The following is a 21,774-nucleotide window of genomic DNA, read 5'->3' on the forward strand; positions in this document are numbered from 1 at the left end:
CTTTCTGAGGGAGATGATTCCTTCTCTCTTGTCACTGTCTGTAGAGATGGAAAACATGGCAGCTCCTTCTTCATTGGTTATCCTGTATGTCATCTCAGCGTTGACGCCAAGGTCTTCATCATTCGCTTTGATTTTACCAACTGCTTTCCCTACCTGAGCAGATTCTGGCACGTACAGCTGATAGTTCTCTGAATGGAGGATAAACACAAACAGAACAGATGCGGTTTTATTAAACATTCAAAATCTTTTGATGCGAATATTAAAAAGTGTTGCTTGAGCTCAGCTAATTTGCGCAAGCTCAATGAAAGTTGTTTACTTTCACAAAATAAAGCTTAAACGAATTCAGCCATTTGGGATAAATTCACAGTACTTTCAAAGGGATTTAAGGATTAGATGGTTTCTGTAGAAGGGGCGTGCCTAAAATCCAGACTTTTTTCCATGATGAAAGAGACCAAGTGAAGCAGGAACTCGTACTTTGAGGGAATCGTGGTGGATTGTCGTTGACGTCAGTCAGTGAGATGTTGACTGTCGTGGATCCGGACAGACCCCCGACAGAGCCAGCCATGTCTTTGGCTTGGATGATGACGGAGTACATCTCTCTAGTTTCTCTGTCCATGTTCGGCAAAGCTGTCCTGATGACACCTGTGACCCAGAGGGCAGAAAGAATAAATATAGCTCCCGCTGACCTACATAACCCATATCCCATTAATGGATGTTAAAAATGGTGTTGCCATTTTCTGCAAATTATGGTGTTCAAGAACAAATATTAAAACAGCCCACATTACCATAGCAGACAAAGATTAGATAGGTCTTGAACCCTCCAAATGAAGTGAAAACAAAAGGTTGTGGAACAAACCTCAAAAAAACAAAAGTGACAGTAAAGACATTTATAATGTTACAAAAGTTAGCATTGGTGAGCATAAAAGACATATTCTTCATGACCATATTCTACTTTCTTAATCCTGCCCAACCTGACATCTACCTTACAAACTATTAATAAGCAGCAAAATAGGAGTTTGAGGCAAAAGTCATAGTTAATGGTTTGTTAATAGCAAGAATTTGACCTTAAAATAAAGTGACCAAAGTAACAACTACTGCAAATGGTATTGCATATACCACATATTCAAAATACTTTAGTTTATTCATCTATAATCTGGCTTTAAAGAGACAAAACATTTATTTTGTCAACATTTCCTATGGAAATTCCCATAAAATGGTTGAACATCTCTTGAAAGTTACTGTGCAGTTCACATAAAGGAAATTCTTCATTTACTTTTGTCCATGGAAAATTAAGGACTAAAGCTGTGAAGCTCCTACAAAGGAAAAAAAGGACCATAAAATCAAAATAAAAGCAGTCCACAGAACTCATGCACTATATTTGAAGTCTTATGAAGCCATATTACAATACATCTCTGTGTGAGGTCCAGACTCATATGAAGTCATTATTCACAAAGAATCTTGCTTGATAGCCATGGTCAGCATTCAGTTTCACTGCATGCAAAAGAAAAGCTTGGAAATTCAGTCTAACATCTCCTTTTGTTTTCCATAGAAGATAGAAAGGTAAATGGATTTTCGAAAGACAAGACTGAGTAAATAATGAATTTTTGGGAGAATTGCTTGAAATCAAACCGCTGGTCATTTGATGGCATTTCCAGCAATAAGAGCCACCGTTCACAAGGAAAGGTGCGTGTCCAGAATATCACGTGTATGCTGCAGATCTTTGACCCCTAGTTATTGAGGCGGTGAGCTCACAGCAAGTGGTTATCCTCTGCTTTGCCCCTGTTCTGACCTGGTTCAGGTTCTTTTCGAGCTTGACAACACACCAGCAGGCGAATACTGACCTCTCACCTCTATGTACTGTTCCTATGCAGTTTAAGCCCTTAGCATGAACCTTCCTTTCTAGATGTACACACACTCTTGCACAAAGCATGCTGGTGATCATCTCCTGCACACTCCACAGCTCTAAAGCAAAGGCTGCCATCTGCTCCAATCTTCCCTCAGGAGATGGAGGATAAGACAGGGATGAAGGAAAGGCTGGAAAGCATAACAGCTTGCGTTTGCCATGTGAACTTGTATTTGTGCTCCTTTACGCCATGAGATCCCATGGTAATGTTTACTGAGAAATGAGCACCAACTGACATGATACACCAAGGCCCCAATGCACCAACATTGGGTTGTTTAAAAACACTGGAAATCTGTTAAATTTGGGAGGGATTTTACTGTAAATGGTATTACACTGATGTTTTTTGTCACATACTTTTTGTTTTGTATTTTCCTGCCCAGGGACAGCAGATTAAATTTAGCTCTGTAGCTAATTCTGGGGCAGTTTTATGACTGTCTATTTTCCCTGCCAAATAATGAATAAAATAAAATAAAAAATAAATAAATAAAATAAAACAAAACAAAAGAAAAAAAAGAGGAAATCAATAACTTTTATAGCTTTAAAGGGTTCATCTATATTTAATCTATATATTTCTGCTGAAGGGCACAAGTAGCTAAATATGTAATTTTATTATAATGGGTTCATGTGAAGATTGTTTTAAGTTCACTTATTAAATTAGAAGTTAAGTCTAATAAATGTTAAAATTGATAGCTCTCAATTATACTGTAATGCTGAATAAATATTAAGGGGAAACAACTATTTTATAGAGACATCAGTAGTATTGATATCAGTGATGCTGGCCTTCAATCATAAAAAAGATGCCATTAAAGACATATTAAAAATATACTGTCTTTATGTTGTTTGTACATTGTTCATTTGAAGATTGAATGTGAAATTATTGCAATATAAAAGTATATTTAAAAACTTTAATGTTAGGTGGGAGTAATAGCGTTTAATTTTAGAAAACTTTGCGGCAGAACCTTTTCTATTCTAACATGACAGTGTCTCTTTGTATAAGGCACGGTTCAAAAAGACATGATTGATTCAGTCAGTGTGGAAGAACTTGATTGGTCTGCAGAAAGCCAAGTCCTGATCCCAGCTGAACACCTCTGGTGTGACTTTAAATGCAGGCCTTGAGCCAAAAACTCATCCCCAAACACCAATGACTTGTACATATGGGTACTGTCATTTTAGTCACGTCCAAAACTGTTGCAACAGAGATGGGAATACAGTTTTTAAATACGTGAATTATGCTTCCATCTTTGTTGCCACAGTTTTGAAAGTGCCTTTTTCTGTTCTAAAGAAGGGGGTGTCCCAATACTTTTGTCCATATAGTGTCTATACAAGTCATACAAGGTCCGCATTTAAAGTCACACCAGAGGAGTTCAGCTGGGATCAGGACTTGGCTTTATACAGACCAGTCAAGTTCTTCCACACTGACTGAATCAATCATGTATTTTTGAACCGTGCCTTATACAGAGAGGTACTGTCATGTTAGAATAGAAAAGGGTCCTGTCCAAACTGTTGCTATAAAATTAGAAGCACATAATTCCCTAGAATATCATTATATGCTTAAACATTAAGATTTGTTCTCATGGAAATTACTAAAGTAGTCAAACCTGTTCATTAGAAGGGGGTGACCCAATACTTTTGGCAATATAATATATTATATAGGCAGTATATATATATATATATATATATATATATATATATATATATATATATATATATATACACGTCTGTCTGAATGAACCTACATGAAGTCCAAAATGCTGGCAAGAAGCACAGAGGACGTGTGAGGGAATGACTAGCAGAGCATTTCAATTTCATGTTATGTGTGAAAGTGTGAGACGGACAGTTTAAATATTCAAACATGCAATGTTCTCTTTTTAAATGGACACGACCAGTGGGAGTGAGAGAAAATATGCAAACAGATACCTCAATCCGCCAGAACAAATAAACACACGCCAGTGTTCAGCCTCGGAGAATGTCATAGAGATTGCACCCAGCCTATTGAGAGCAGACACCACCTGCCAGGACATGGGATTTCAGCAGACAACACAACGAAAAAAGCAAAATGTTCATGTTAAACAGGCTCTTAGTATTCAGCTAGTACCCACAAAGCAGAGACAGAAAGTAAATAAAGCAAACAGGACCAGACACTGATGCAGAACTTGGTAAGCCCTGTTCTTTGTACTGAGAGTTTGATTTCCTATGGAACAACAGACAGTCAACCTTATAGTGAAAGTACAAAACATCAGGCAGGTTAAGCATCACCCACCGGCAAATGGGGCGAACTAACTACTACACACAAAGGTGCAGTAGAGGTAATTCTCAGCTAAGAGGATTAGACACAATGATGCAAGTTATTGTACTTTACATTGAGGTGGATGAGTGGAAACAGCAGCTTGGGTATTTGTAATTGTAGAAAGAAAAACAGATCATTTCCACTATAAACCACATATCACATTCTTCTACATATCAGATTAGACTAGAATAAAAAGACCAACCTCTAATCATTTTACCCTGAAAATAAATAAATACATATGAACACTAAAAAATGGCACTGGGAAAAAAAAAAAAAAAAAAAAAAAAAAAAAAAAAAAAAAAAAAAAATATATATATATATATATATATATATATATATATATATATATATATATATATATATATATATATATATATATATATATATATATATATATATATATATATATATATATATATATATATATATATATATATATATATATATATATATATATATATATATATATATATATATATATATATTTTTTTTTTTATTTTTTTTTTTTAAAGTGTTCCAGTAACTGTAATAGTATTGATGCTGGTATTCTTTTGCTGATGCTTCAATCAAATTATCAAAAAAGAAAAATGTAGGGCAGAAAATAACTAATTAATAGTAGCGACACTACTAACTTGACTACATTTTTCAGTAGCACAATGTTGTATTGCACATAAAGGCTTCACAATTAAGTGAACTTATATAATTATCAAGCATGCTCTACTAGAACATTCTTTCGGTCTCATATAAAGTAAACAGCCCTTTGTTGCCCATGTTGGTGCACTGGGGCCTGGTTGTACAGTATCTTGTCAGCTGGTACTCATTTCATAGTAAACATTACCAATGGATCTCATGTGCAAGTTCACATGGAAGACTCAAGATGTTCTGCTTTGCAGCCTTTCCTTCATCCTCATCTTTTTCCCTCCAGAGCAAATAATTTGAGCAGATTTATATAAGGTATAAAAATAATTATTCAATTTTTTTGAATAAAGTTTATATTTTTCTTTCACAAAAATTATTCTCGTAGCTTCATAACATTACGGTTGAACCACTGATGATTTTACCAATGTCCTTACTACCTTTCTGGGCAAAAATATCCCAAATGTCAAAAATATCTTAAGTATTTAATGACAGAATTTACATTTTTGGGTGAACTAGCCCTTTAAATTTTCACCTTGTAGCTTGGCAAACTACACTTTCAAGAGTAGAATTCCCAGTACCACCTACTGTATATCTACGGATAAACTCAAAATGTGAAAAGTTTTATAGCTGTGATGCTCAGAGCAGAAGAAACAAGCCTCCATCAATGCTTTATCTCTCTCCAAGAGCAAAAGAGGCTCTCTAGACCTGGAGTATTGGATTATTTGAGAGTGATTCAAACACACACACACACTACTCTCAGTGCTAAGGGTATAGGCACTTCCTGCCAAAATGAGCAAGCAACACTGATATTCAAGACTGCAATGTGAAATCGGCGCCCTATGATAATAACCCCTGATGTGAACATTATCATATGGCCTCTTAATCCCATCAAAACCTTCATGATAGCATAAACAGGGGATTAGAGATGAGAAAATAGTTGAAAGAGTGACCACGGAGGGATTACAGTCCATCCAATCTCATAGTTTTAGCACCAAAGACACAAATAAAAGACAAACCGCCATCAGAGATCTGCCGCTTCAGTGGAGGACGGCAAGAATCCCACGGGTCCCAGCGGGAGGGAGACTGAATGAGCAATTACACATAATAAATAAATGCACAGTGGAGCACCCATGAAGCAATTCTGTGTAAATTGGTGTAGTTTCATGGCAGATATCTGAGGGATGGAAGTATGTATTGGTACTAAGATGAGTCTCTTGGGTCAGCCGCTCATGCTGTTGCTGACAGGGCATTTGCCGAAAAACCACGCACACACTAACAGCTGGAACAGATGCTACTCACCATTTTACCTCGTACACTGCTGATGTAGATGTTTGTGCATCTACACACACCACCCTGGCACACTCAAACACATATAAGGCAAGCAAATTTATCCTGCACCAAATAGGCTCTATCATGGGATAAACACTCTGCAGTTGGCGCTTTCAAACTGGGACAAACACCCTCCAGGCACATTCAACTTGACATAAACAAACACCACCACTGTGGAAATAGAACCAAATGGCTACTAAGCACAGAATGAAAAAACGAGGGAGGAAGGGAGACATTAAATTAGGATATACACTGTAGGCGAGCGGTACATCACAACAAGTAGGCCACGGCTCGGGTGTTTTCAAGCCTCCACAGAACAGTGTAGTCCGGGTTGTACGGTGCCACATTCTCAACGTTTCAATCATGTGTTGATAATATTATGAAAATGATTTGTTTATCCACCCAGGCTTTGTGCGAGTAATTGAGTGTACCATGTACCAAGTCTCCAAAGAAATCCATCCATATTCATTGCCCTCAATGTAGGTTTATTGATTTATTTCTGAGATACAATTGAGAATGATATTTCCCACATTTCCCGCATGATTTATTGGAATTTCAATGTAGATTCCTGAGTCTGAGCTCCGTTTGAAAGAGCATACATATTCCTTTAATGCTTAACTGAAGTCGCTGCGACAAAAGATGCATTTTGGTACTGGTCGGGAGGGGTTTTTCCCCTCACAACATCACTTCAAAGGTGGAAACAACATGTATGAAAAGCTCTCAACAATGTGAAAACCCATCAATTATTCTCCACATAGGGTAGCGCAATAAATTGGGAGTTCCTTTGTGAGCCTGAAAGCTGTTTTACAGAGAAAATGTGTCTGTGTTTCCTACAGCCTATTATTGTGGAATGACTCACCCGCTAGTGACTTCGCACAAGCTCACAGGAACAATCAGAAAATATTCAAGTGCAGCCTTCTACAGTCGAAGGCATCTCAAAATGTCCATAAAACAGGTTATTTGTAGAAAGCGAGGTCTTTTCGTACCAGTTTTAGGGTCGACGGTGAAGAAAGGCTGCCCTTGGAGAATGCTGTAGACGATCTTGGCGCTGTTTCCATAGGTGGGATCGTCGGCGTCTGTGGCAGTGATCTGGAATACCGACGTTCCTGTGTGGACATAAAAAATATGTCCAAGTTAAACTGCTAAAATTATTCACATGCTCCGATTTGCATGCATCCTCATTAATGCATGCCACAAGCATGCTCTGACAGAGGCAGTACTCATATGCCGCTTGCTAATTCAAGTCATGCCTCCTTGACCTGTACCAGGTTGAATTCACCTGTCATGAGCCTCTCTCTTCCAAGCCTTAAAGCATCTAATGCTATTACGAAGTGTGTGGGGCTTGGATGGTGGCGATAACGCTGCCCTAGCCTGAGACACATTCGCAGTTTAAGAAAGAACACAAACACAATAGATTGAAGGCACCAGGCTCGAGAATAGCCTTTCTTGAAAGGCCAGAGGCCCTCAACCAGCTTATAAGGCTCTATCTGTATTGCTAGTGATTAATTCATCACAGCTTGATAAAGTGGAGTCAGAGAGCTCGCCAGCTCACTGCTGGTGTTTGTTCTGTACCCGAAGCAGAATGTCTTACTCAGAAGGGCACAAATAATGACTTGAAGATAATAAATTCCAATGAACTAATCATTTTTAACATAAAATTTAACATAAAAGCAATATATCGAATGAATATATATAAAATTAGAATGCAATGGCATGCCTGTGAAGTGAATATAATTAAAGTGAGAAATTTATGATTGAAAATGTGCACAGTGTGGTTTGAAGCTTAATCATCTACTTTTATTTAATATTTATCTGATATATTGAATAAAATGTATATTCTAGGTCATACATATTTTCTTATTTTTGAAAAATGTATCAGTCTCCACAAAAATATCAAGCAACACAACTGTTAAAAATTAAGAATTTGAATAATGACATATACATACATATATACACATATATATATATATATATATATATATATATATATATATATACACACATATATACACATATATACATATATATACATATATATATATATATACATATATATATATATATATATATATATATATATATATATATATACACACACATACATACACACACACACACACACACAGTCATTCACTAATTTATTAAGCTCCAAATCATTATTCAGATCCTTAATTGTTAATCATTATTCAAGTGCAATGATATTTCAAGTTTACAGTTTAATAATAACGGTTCATAATAATCATAATAATAGTTCAAGTTTACAAATTACAGTTTTTACTGTATTTTTCATCAAATAAATATAGCCATTAAAAACATAAAAAAAACATTACAAATTCTTACTGAACAAAACATTTGAGAAGAGTATAAAAAGAAATAATTAACATTAATACATTTTGGTTTTAGGACAACTTTGATGAAAGGTTTTAATCCACTTCAAATGTTGACTAGTTTATAAATTGAACCACTTATGTTTGCTATTTGTAAACTATTAACACATTAGAATACTGTACAGATAATTTTGTCAACTGTTTGTGTTACATTTTTAAAGACTCAACTAGTTTTAAAGACTCAAAATGTTTTTAAAAGTCTCATTGAGAGCAAATAAAAGCAGTGAAGGACAGCGATTCAATGCCAAAAGTGCAAAATAAACCCTGCCCTTACCCTAGCTGTGCCCGGAGGGGAACATTGTGCCGACAGGTTGTGAGGAACGATAATTTCACAGCTCTGGCTCAAGTCCAGCCAATTGATTCGGATAGGAAGGAAGAACTCTGCAGACAATTAGCACTTTCCTGACAGTCCATTTACTGCAGGGTTGATGTGCACTGCCATTGATGCAGACTGCAAGCTCTGCATGTGGATTACTCATGTATTAGTGTGGATAGCACGGATCTATAAAACATTGACGTTTCAAATTGAGATACGGGTGTAAAAAGAGGTAAACACGGCTGGTTTTTATTTATCGAATGCTGCATTCGTTTGGAAGCACTTCAAAATATTTGCACCCTATGTGTGAGGTTTTTATGTGAGATACTGGTTCGATTTTGACATTACTCCTGAAATCACTTTTTCTACAACAGACAATACATAGCATCCTCTTGAGAGGCTTTATGTAAGAAACAATAGCTTTAATAAATCCCGCTATAAATCCACCACAACCAACCAGCAGCTTGAGATGAGCTCGAGTCCAGGCCAGAAAGGCTCAGATCTGAAATGGGACTCTGCGGTCTGAAACTGATGAGCCAGCTAATAAAACCTATGCTCTACTGACAAAATGCCCCAGATACCCCCCCAGAGCCTGGAGGTCCTGACTGTTGACTCACCGATGTCTGCCATCTCAGACACGGAGGCTGAAAAGGGGCCATCTGGGAATTTGGGGGCGTTGTCGTTCACATCCTGGACCTTGATGATGAATTCGGACTCGGGTTCCACAGCTCTGTTGGTGAAGCGGTCGACAGCCCGAGCATGGAGGACATAATGGCTCTTCTTTTCTCTGTCCAGGCTTTTCTTTGCATGAATATCACCCGTTAACTCATTGATTGTGAATATGGTACCGGCACCTTCTCCGGAGAGTAAATATTGGATGGAGCCTTCACCTTTGTCTGAGTTTGAGTGTAACTGAAAGTGACAAAGAAAAGATAGTTTTATTTATGCAGCACTACTCTTTTGCCTTAAACCCAATGTAAATGTTCTTTGGTGTTAAAACCATATAATTATTTATTCTGACACATCGTGCTATGCGGAAATGCTAATTATTTGTGAAGTATTTTAGAAAGAGACACACAGTGGGATCCAAACTCTTGAGACCACATTGACAATCTAGGTAGAGGGTTGTGCAAAATTCAGAATTGAAAAACAAGTCTCCCTTTTAACTGATTAGATATAATTTTTATTGAATTGGAATGACAAGAAGAAGAATTCACTGAACTGCAGATCATAAGAAATTCAACACACTCAGGGAAATTAAGTGGCTTAAAACTTCCAGTTATATGCACTCATTTCCACTCTTTTGGAATTGTACTTTCAGATTTGAACTGCAATTCTATATCCTCTCCGATGACTAACTTCAAATTCCTTTCAAATTTAAGAACTTAACTTAAATTTAAAATGCATTCTCAATTAAATTTTGAATTTAGTGACATTGAACAAGTGACTCCGTACAAAAAAGTTCTCTTTGAATTCTCAAATAATGCAGGGGATCATCAGCTTCGGGAGGTTCAAGTTTTTTTTTTTTTCACTTATATTTTTAATATTAAAATTGTTATGATACAATGATAATAACATTTCCAATATAAAGGATAAAATTGCAAAATAGAAACATTTTCCCTAGTGCTCTCAGACTTTTGGTCCCTAATTATAAATACAGCAACTTCATAGCATAGTTTTAAATATCAGGCTTTGCATTTGTAAATCATCTAACTATAAGAAAACAAGAAATTAAATGAAATAGAACTAGCTCTAGAACTAAATGATCAAAGTCAGAAGTTAAAGACATGAAAACACTCATAACCGCTATGGGGGATGAATGACATTTCATACAGTTCAATCTTTTTTTTTTAATGACAAATCTATCACGATAATGACTGTGTCATGTCCCAACTCCTGTCAAAGAATGCTCTTGATTTGTAATTAGCATGCTCTTAAAATAGAACTCACATTACATGTACCAAACAAGCACAAGGATACACCATGTGCTCTGAGGAAATACTTTTTAGAGAAAATCACCCACAATTTCCACAGAATAAAAGAGGTCTAAATGTATACCTGTGATATTACTCTTTTTTTCTCCATTGGAATATAAATATAACTCTTTCGTGACAAATTTTTAAACTCATGGGTAAAAAGAGCATGGCGAAATTATACACTACACTGACATTATGAGGCTAAAGCTTGTGGCTCCCAACAAGAGCCAAATTGAGTTTCATGTGAAATACACATGCCTCACAGGGGTGAAAGGACACCTCCTAATAAACATGGCTTAATCCCAGCACATTCATATTAGTTATGCAATAAGAGATTCTGTTACAGAATATTGCTTTTACTGCCTCAAGGTAAGCATTTTCTGTGATGCCGAATATAAATATCCAAACAAGTATTTAGAATTTGCATAAGGAAATATGCAGTCTACAGCTATTATGCTGATCCTTCAAAGACCTCATTTTACTTATTTATTTATTTACACACTAGCAAAATAAGTTACAGCCCTTGGTCTGTTGAGTTTTCCATATGTCTGACTTCTTATTCTATCTTCACATGCCAATAATAATCCCAAACGGGTACAATGTTATAACATTTTCACACCAATAAAATCATGTGGTGCAAACGTGCAGGAAAAAAATGATCATAGAGAGGACCCCTGAACCTGCTTTATGACAAAGCAAGGTTATACCATATTGTAAAATGTCATATGGAGCACCTCCCCCAAAATTATTCACACATAAACCAAGATGGCTGTAAAGATGCTACAAGACCTTCACAACTAAATGCACTCTTAACTGTCTAGTCCTGGTCATATTGTGTATTGGTGCATATTGTTAAGAAAAAAAAGCTTGCTTTTGTAATCTGAAACAATTTTTTTAATTAAATTTTTTTTTTTATTCATTCATTTTTTAAATAATGATTGTGTACACTATACTTGTGTTCAAAAAGTAATGGAAATATGTGACCCTGGACTACAAAACCAGTCATAAGTAGCATGAGTATATTTGTAGCAATCACCAACAATATATTGTATGGGTCAAAATTATTGATTTTTCTTTTATCCCAAAAATCATTAGGATATTACGTAACGATCATGTTCCATGAATATATTTTGTAAATTTCCTACTGTAAACATATCAAAACTTAATTTTAGATTAGTAATGTGCATTGCTAAGAACTTCATTTGGCCAAATTTAAAGGCGATTTTCTCAATATTGTGTTTTTGCACCCTCAGATTCCAGATAGTTGTATCTCAGCCAAATATTGTCCTATACTAACAAACCATACATCAATGGGAATCTTATTTATTTCATTATTTACATCAGCTTTCAGATGATGTATAAATATCAATTTTAAAAAATTGACCCTTATGACTGATTTTGTGGTCCAGGGTCACATGAGATTACTTTTTACCTATTGGTTAAATCACATGCCATTTTAGAGACATTTAAAAAACCAAGAGACATTTGAAACCAAAAAAATGAAAATGATATAAAACATATTCAAAACCTAAGAACATGTTCAAACTAAATTTTTCCTTTTCTTTAGCACGGACACTCTTGTATGTAATTGACCTATATGTTTACAGAGATGCATCATGAAGGATAGCTTCTGTTCATGTCAGCTTTCAGTGTAAAATCAATGAAACCATCTGTGACACATTCTTCATTAGTAACACATATGCTATGCTCATGCAATTACAGCCACTCAAACCACAGAACAAAATGAATACAAAACAGCAGAAAACTTCAACTAGGGATGTACAGGAAGCTGGATGTGACCATCACCTGAACCTGAGAAACACAGCTATTTTCAGGCCACTTATCCAACAATAAATGCTGCCATTTCAGTTGCTAATGATCACTAATGTGGCCTTGAAAAAAAATGGCAATGAGTCTGATCCCAAAAAAAGCAGCAGGAATTGGCAGAGCATGGCCCTTGGTGTGAAAAAAAACATTACTTGGCATGTTGCTGGGTTGCTATTCAAGCAGCTTTCTTTTTTCCCCACTGTGTTCCCATAATTCTTGGCAGCCTGTGTAATCCCACCGCAGTGAGCAATTAGTCAGAATGACGTTCACATTCCAAACCTTTTCCCCCTGGCTAAGAGGGACATTCACCTTCACAGATATACATGGCAGACGGGCCTGAAACAACACTATTTCTGGGGCCATTGCATTACCCACAAAACTTGGAGTATAAGCCTGGTTACAGCTGCAATGCAGCAGGACACATACAGTATAACCCATACCAAAACTATGCTCTTATCCACAAAGCTAAACCAGAGACCCAAACCCAAACCAGCGCCACTGTTTAAGGATGCTCATATCCGCCTCTTTCATGCTGCTGTGTATCCTCATGTTCACCTACTGCATCCAGCAGTATGAAAGATTGAAGAATCCTCCTACATTGTACTTAAAAAGAGTGACCCTTGTTTTGAACTTGCCTCAGATATTTATGGAAGCACCATTCAATACATCAGGTTTCCCTAAGAGATGGATAGAGTATTTTAATCATGCGTTTATCTATTACTAAAGAACTCCTTAAACCGAGGATAAATTAAGTAATTTTTTTTAGGAAATGCCCTAATGTTGTTCATTGATCTGTTTATTTTTTCCATAATTATTCACACATAAAACAAGATGATTGAGAAGATCTTACAATACGTTCACAACTAAACTGGCTCTATTTACTATTTGCCTAGTCCTAGTCTTATTGTTAATGATTTGTTCATGTTACTCCTAGAGGGGGAACAAAAGAAAGCTTGCTTTTGTGATCTAAAATTTTAAATTGTAATCCTTCTTTCTGCTGATGTCAGTTAGGCCATGCAGGCTATTGGTTAGTCAAGCAAATCACTTGTCAAATCGCTGTTTAGCATCACTATAGCATGCATATTTTTTCTATAAATAACCTGCCACTTGGAAATATTTTGCATTAATAAAGTAAAATGGGTAAATACATTAGTAAATAAATTTATGAAATTAAATAAAGGAAATTGTTTATACATATATTATTTATATAAAGTTATATAAATGCTCACTGGCATTAAAAAGGATTTTAAGACCCAACATCCTGAGTGAAAAAAAGTCACATAAAACACCAAGAAAGGAGGGAAGGAAGATGAGTGGGAGATAGAATGCATTGACTCGTCCAGCAGAAGGTGTAACGCTGTTCCCCTGCACAACATTATCACACAAATGAAAGGCTTTGAGAAACCTGCCAGACAGATATAGACTCAAATCTGAAAGCAGCCAGCCTAGAAAATACAAAATGCATCAAATGCGATTAATAGGATTATGAATGAAAGCAAACACTTGAGCACAATGGAAACTCATTAACCATTTGAAACAAACTGGGTGTGTTGCACATCTTGCATGCTAAGCAGTCTGATCCGGCTCAGAATACATTCTCCTGTTAAATTATAATGGTGACCACTGAGTGTTTGCACACCTTGTCAAACACATACATACTCACACCCACACTAGTCTACGCTTCACTCAGAGCTCTAAGACATTTTAAAGACATTTGCAAAAGTGATGCATTTAGATCCATTACAGCACCTATTATGGGTCAGAAGCCTTTTAATGTATGCATGCTTGGAGGTAACGCTACTGAATCTTGCAGCATGAACATTTCAGTGCCTTAAAGCCACCATGAAATCAAAACTGACAATTCGCATTGATTTATGGAATATTGCAGTGTTTTTTTTTTTATAAATGATTAATCCAATGCACATAATTTTCATAAAATTCATGTGCCCTCATAATCTTTAACCAAAATAAACTCCACTCCCTGTTCCCGTTTGAGAAAGTGTTTCACTCGCATATATTGCACATCAGTGATGTCCTGAAATGAGGCGGCAAAGTCCTCAATTCTTTTTTAAAGTTGTTTTTTTGTTTGCACTTGCCAGAACTTACACTACCAGAATAAAATTCTAATGTTGTATTTTTACATTACCAATAAACTGTTATATATTTTATTTATGAACTGATGTTCAACAGTCATCAGCGCTCAGTAAACACTGGTCACAGACGCAGAGATGTACCTCTAATTTCAACAAGCTGATTGCTCACAAAAAAACCCACAGATCATATTTTAACATCATTATATTGTTCATTCAGACTGATTCACGCACGCGCACAAACACAAGAGGCGGGTTTTTAATCGCATGAACCAATCATTGCTGATCAGAACCAGTCATATCCAATCATATCGCGATGGAGGCACTGCCTCCTCTCACGTGACTTTCCCCATTCATTCTCAATTACCCCCCACCAAACTCACGGCACACTTTAGGGGGTCTGTTAAAATTCAATGGGCTCAGGGGAGGCGAGAGAGATGCAGACTCCCGCTGTAACTTTACCGTCGCTGTTGAACAGTTTTACTTTATAAAAACGAGCGATTTATATGCTTTGATGTCATATTTTGTAATATTTGCATTTTATTCTAACCCTGTTTTTTTGAGGAGGCTCTGCCACCCTTGCCTCCTCGGAGGAAACACACCTGGTCACAATAGGGAAGAAAAGGCGATCACAACTTTAAAGCTGTAGTCCACCCTAAAATGAGAACTATCATTATTTACTTAGCCTCATGTTGTTCCAAACCCGTATGATGTACTTTATTCTCTGGGAAAAACAAAATAAAACAAGAAAAGATATTTCGAAGAATGTTGGTAACCAAACAGTTTTGAAGTGAAGAGTGAAGTGACGTGTGGCCAAGTATGGTGATCCATACTCAGAATTTGTGCTCTGCATTTAACCCATCCAAGTGCACATACACAGCAGTGAACACACACACACCGTGAACACACACCCAGAGCAGTGGGCAGCCAATGCTGCAGCGCCCGGAGAGCACCTCAGTCGTGATATTGAAGGTGGAGAGAGCACTGGTTATTCACTCCCCCACCGACAATTCCCGCCAACCTGAGACTCAAACCTGTAACCTTCGGGTTACAAGTCTGACTCTCTATCCATTAGGCCACGACTGCCCCCAAAGTCAATGGTTCCCATTGACTTAATTATATGTACAAAAAATACAAGTCAACAGAAACCAAAACTTGTCACCAGCATTCTTAAATAACTGCTTTATATTCCACAGAAGAAAATAAGTCTGGGTAAATAAATGACAGAACATTCATTTTTTGGTGGACTGTGCCTTTAAAAGTGCATGTAAATGTGTGAACATATAAATGAGACTTTGAAGAAACAATGCCCTATATTGTCAAAATAAGCCCCTCATTAGAGGTGTCTTGCCTCGACCGACCTCATTCCAACAGTCTTTTTAATATTCATAGAAATGTCTGCATCAAAGAATGCACTAAAAGAACATATATACAGAAAACATTTCTCTCTGCAGACATGACCATAATGCAGGGTTTGCGGTTACTGCTGCCGCAGACCTGAGAGCACAGGTTGCCTTGTGCAGGGGCTTGATAAACTGCCCACGCTACAAGAGGGAAAGGACTGATTAAATCAGGGCTCAGCCTTCGCCGCTAACCGCAAATTAAAGCCGGCGTGCTGATGGAAAGGTCAATTTTACACTGCACCAAGAGCCCTTCATGTCAGAATAAGGAAGCGTGCATGGGCGGCACTGAGTTTGGTAATTTGCCATTAGTGAGAAGGAGGTGAGCAGTTTAATGTAATCCTCCATCTTAAAAGCTGCAGTGACAGATTTTCATCAGCCAGACAGACTCCAATAGAACTGCAGCGAACGGATCTCTATCTGTCTTCCTCTACTCCAAAGTCTACGTTATTGTAGACCCTCTCTAGTTATCACACGCTCACACTAATGTGTGCTACCAGTCTGCTGGTAAAGAGATTAACAGAGAAAGAGACCTTCCAGAGTGCCAGCAGCTGGCTAGCTCTCTATTACAAATTTCAAAGCTTAAGCTGTTTGTGTGCAAATGCATCTCTTTCTGGATATGTGTGTGTGTGCATGTGCTTTTCCACATGAAAAGGGATCATATTTACCTCAGCAATAATCTACAGTATGAAGAACAAATTGTATCTTCTAGGCAAAAATACACTAAACAAATATTTTCTGTTTTGCTGTTTTTTTTGTTTGTTTTTTTTTTAAGTGAAGAAGTGCTCGAGTATGTGCTGGCAACATTTTCACGTTATTCATTTGATATAAAAGAGAAGCGTGGAATAAATGAAAGAGCAGCTGAATTGAACCTCATGAGACTGTTGTGTCTCTCGCTCAGCCAGAAACTTCGTCTGCTATTGTGTAGATTGTGTAACCAATGGATACCACTGATGTATCACTTCTCCGTCAAGAATCATACAATGAGCATAATGCTTCTTGACAAAAGGGGAAAAATTATTTAATATATAAAAGTTTATTTTCATTTGGATTTTTTTTTTTTTTTGCAAATCACGATACAGTGTTTTGCTTAAGAGTTCAGTGGTGAAAGATTAATTCCAGTGCTCGGTTAGTTAGCTTTAGTTACCAATTGTTTTGACTTAAAATTTAAAAACCTATTTTATATTTAACCCCCTTTTTGAGCACCCTTGATTGAAAATCTGGTCTGCTACAGTTAGACAGATGTGACCCTGGACCACAAAACCAGTCTTATGTGACAATTTGTTTAAACTGAGATGTACACTTCATCTGAAAGCTGAATAAATACGCTTTCCATTGATGTATGGACAATATTTGGTCAAGATACATCTATTTGAAAATCTGGAATCTGAGGGTGCAAAAACATCTAAATATTTAAAGTTGTCCAAATGAAGTTCTTAGCAATGCATATTACTAATAAAAAATGAAGTTTTGATATATTTATGGAAAGAAATTTACAAAATATCTTCATGGAACATGATATTTACTTAATATCCTAATGATTTTTGGCATAAAAGAAAAATCGATAATTTTGACCCATACAATGTATTTTTGGCTATTGCTACTTGAGACTGGTTGTGTGGTCCAGGGTCACAGATGTCACGTGCATGCTACCATCAACAGCATGGTTATTTTCATAGACTACAATCATATGCCACTTTAGTAGGAAAAATTTACTAAAATTATTAAATGCAATGTGATGAAATACTGATTGAATTGTGAAAAGACAGAAACTGTGATTACAACAAAAACCATGCCAACTTATTTTTATTAATTAGAATTAATAAATTAATTAATTTAACACAGTTTATATCCCTCGCCTTGAAAATGAGGCAAAAATATATTGACCTAGTAAAAACATTATGCATTAAATCATTAGGGAACCTTAAAAATCATACATTATTCATGTGCTTTTTGTATTTTACCATACATTCTTCTAAAATGTGATGACCAAACATGAAAAATATAGCTAGTTTCCAAAGCTCTGCAGGTGTTGAATTGTTTTTCAGCCAACACAATTTCTTTCCAACTAAATATCCTCTCTGTATGCTCCATTTCTAACCCACAAAACTTGGTCTCACTGACATTTCTCATCTGCCTTTTTGAAGTGACAAAGTTCATGTTCCTATCACTAGATATTTGAGGACAGGCAGGATTGTAGTAGAACAGGTCTGTCTGGGCCCCCACAACCTCTTTTTGTCTGACCACTGAAGTGGAGAGAAGAATAGATGGTGGTCTGGAGGGACCAGGCAGGAGAAAAAATAAAATAAAAATAAAAAAACAGTGGAGAGGAGTGTGGGAGGCTACTGAGAGCCTCAACCCATTTCTGTCACTGCAGTTTAAGAAGGCCTGAGAGAAAATATTCAGCTCACTCAAATCTTTTACAGACAGGTCACACCACAGCAGCACAAAATTAAGTGGCACCCATGTGAGCAGAACAAGGGCACTGTTTGGCTTCATGTTTTGCAGTTCAATACAAGTAAGAAAGTTGTCACACTGAGTTTCCTTTCTTTTTGACGTTAGTCAAAAGTCTCCCAGACAGGATCTAACCAGGTCTGCTCTGTTCCAACAAGATCTCCCTTAAATTGAATCCACTGACTTTTAAAGAGTGCATTTATAAGAGTCCATAATGCAATTCCTGATTTAATGACTTGTATGAGTCAGTTTTTCCACAGAGAATCAAAATTGTACAGCACAACTGGTGCAGTTCCAGTTCTTCTCAGTGGACCAAAATCATGCAGCGCGATCAGTGTAGTCCAATTACAGAACAAATTAATTGGCTCTTCTCAGTGATTCGATGATTCTATTAGCCCAATTACAGAAAGACTGACTCCTATGAGTCAGTTCATTTCAGTTAATCAAAATCATGCAGTGCGGCTGGGGTGGTCAGACTCCTCAAAGATTAACGCTTACGAGTCTGTTCTTGAGAGTGAATCAAAACCAATACAGCACAGCCAGTGGAGTGTAATTACAGTACAAATGATTATAATGAATCGGTTCTCCGTGAATCAAAAACATACAGCTGAACCAGTAGTCCAATTACAGAAAAACTCTTATAAGTCAGCTCTTCTGTGAATCAAAGTGATCAAGCTCGACCAGCATAGTCCAATTACATGACAAAAATCTCTATTAGATATTATAGTGAATCAAAACCATATAATGCAACCAGTATTCTAGTTAGAGAAATAATTACTCCTATTAGTCAAAATTATACAGCAGGACCATTATATTCAGACTCATGAACTAATAATTCCTATAAGTCTGTTCTTGTCAGTGAATCAATATCCTACAGCATAACCAGTGTAGACCAAAAATGGCTCTAATGAATCGGTACTTCTAAGGGAATCAAAACCATACAGCCTGACTGATGTAGTCCAATTCCCAAAAGACTGACTTTTATGAACCAACTTCTTTTTAGTAAACAAAAAACATACAGCACAACTGGTGCAGTCAAACTCCCAAAAGAATAAGTTCAATGAGCCAGCTTTTCCCAGTGGATCAAAACCAGACAGCTAGTCCAAATAGTTGAATCTGTTTTTGTCAGTGAATCAAAACAATATAGTGCAATCAGCAGTCTTAACTAAAGACAAAAAGAGACTCCTATGAATCAGTTCTTCTCAGTGAATCAAAATCATACAGTGTAACCAGTGTGATCTGACTCCCAAACAAAGGACTTTTATTTAATTTTTTATTTTCAGCGTGACTCAAAATCATGCAGCCTGACTGGATTAATTGGATTCTTGAATTATAGACTCTTATGAACGAATAGGCCTAACTTGTATCCTTGACTAATTTTAACTTTCAGCTTTAGATACATATTTCATATTTTACCAGTAGTATTTTGAATGAAAATTAGTATTAATTATGAAATACGTTACCATATTTTGTTTCTTTAATATTTTTGTACATAGCTAAGGCCAATTACTGAACTATATTAATGTTATCACTAAAATAATGTAAATTTAACAGTTATTGACATTACAATCGGGAAATACAATTTCTTTTTATTTCTTAAAAGTACTAAAATAATCACAAATGGAACCGTTATACAACTGGAATCATTTTTCTTGCCTAGCACACATGAACACCCAAGTATTTACACTCAAGTGGGCAGATCTGAAGCAAACCTGTCCAATGGTGCTGAGGAAACATGGCACACACACTTGGCTCAGTTCCTGAGGGATGTAGGTGTAGACAATTGGTGGCTGCTCAGCCATTTCTTCATAAACTCTGCTATCTTCACGTTAACCTTCACCTCACTGAGTCAATGTCAAAAGCTGTCAGTGTCACCCTGTATTATTCCAACCCATCAAACACTGCGGTTTCATCTAAGTCGTCAGAGGTGGCCAGTCTTCACAGAACTGAATGGGCAAAATAATTGATTGTACTGCTGTTGACGTTTATAAGCCGCAGAGGGATCTCTGGAATTTGTACTCCATATGATCATCATAAAAATTGTATGAAGACAATGAAATAAAGGCACAAAAAAGGGCCTCAGGATCCTTGTGTCTGTCTGTAGTTGACCGTCAAAATAATTACACTCTTATTAGCGGGATGGATGTAACGGGTCAGCCTTTAATTTGCAAGCCAAATCAATTTTCTGACAAAAACATGCTGTTCGGAGAAACATGGATATTGTTTCTGATTAGTCACCTGCACTATTTACTCACTTCCAAGAAAATATGATTACAAGAAAACGGTGACATCGCACATTTCAATTAGACTCCAAAAACATGATGCACAGCCATTGTCTCTGTTTAAAACAGTACTCTTTGGAGAAACCATTCGCTCAACAAAGCACACAAAACACAACAGCTCAGTTTGTTTCAGATAATCACCTGATTCCCACACCTGCACACAGATTGAACCAAAAAAAAGGGCTCTTACCTTCCCCACATACTGGGCATCCGGCCCAATGTGCTCTTCCAAAACGAAGAACTGATTCCAGATCCAGCCTCGCTTGGGCCGGTGATGTGAGTCCTTGTCGCCATCGGGCAGTTTGGTCTGGTTGTGGGTGAAAGTGGGGCTGGGCGGCGAAGGGGTCCCATAGCTCCTCTGGAGCACACATAGACACAGCAGCAAAGGGGACAGACAGGCAGGGCTGCTGGCTGCTCTCATGTTAAAGAGTCGCAACGTTTGAACTCGCTCACCCAGAGGTCTCTCTCTTGCGGTGGGCGGCTCTAGATGCCGATCGGACCAGTTCGCAGGGCTTGGCTGACGGCCATGGTTTAAAATCCTGTTGTCACTGAGACCCGTTGGGCCGCACTCACATTGTGGGCCGAGAGCAAGACGTGTTGATTCGTTGGGGAGCCGGTGTCCACTGGAGACTCACTGGAGGCGATGGCAGATATCCACGAAACATCTGTGTGGAGGAAAGAGGACAAACTGTACTTTCATGGAGGCGAAATGAAACGCAGCCAGCGATTACATTTTAATTCCACTGAAAAGTTGGGATTAGCTGTTGCCCGTGAAGATCTAAGATATGAAAATTGGCCTAAAAGCCCATCGTGATCTTGCTGTTTGCCGTTCAGTGAAACATCTAATACATTTTTGATGGAACAGCTGTTCTAGTATAATAGCA

General features: G+C 37.1%; 1 protein-coding gene across 1 annotated transcript in view; it reads right to left on the reverse strand.

The window, feature by feature from the left end:
• The window catches only part of LOC306846296 (cadherin-18-like), a gene marked incomplete at its 5' end in the record, with an annotated part of 35,918 nt that extends 14,607 nt beyond the window's left edge, over positions 1-21,311 (reverse strand). The window contains 5 exons of the mRNA XM_079379567.1: positions 1-188; positions 475-642; positions 7,145-7,264; positions 9,479-9,773; positions 21,081-21,311. Of these exons, the coding sequence (XP_079235693.1) occupies positions 1-188; positions 475-642; positions 7,145-7,264; positions 9,479-9,773; positions 21,081-21,311 (1,002 nt within the window). The remainder of the gene's footprint in view (positions 189-474; positions 643-7,144; positions 7,265-9,478; positions 9,774-21,080) is intronic.
• Between the last annotated feature and the right edge of the window lie 463 nt (positions 21,312-21,774).

The sequence above is a fragment of the Barbus barbus genome, assembly GCF_936440315.1.
Source record: "Barbus barbus genome assembly, chromosome: 26".
Lineage (NCBI taxonomy): Eukaryota > Metazoa > Chordata > Actinopteri > Cypriniformes > Cyprinidae > Barbus > Barbus barbus.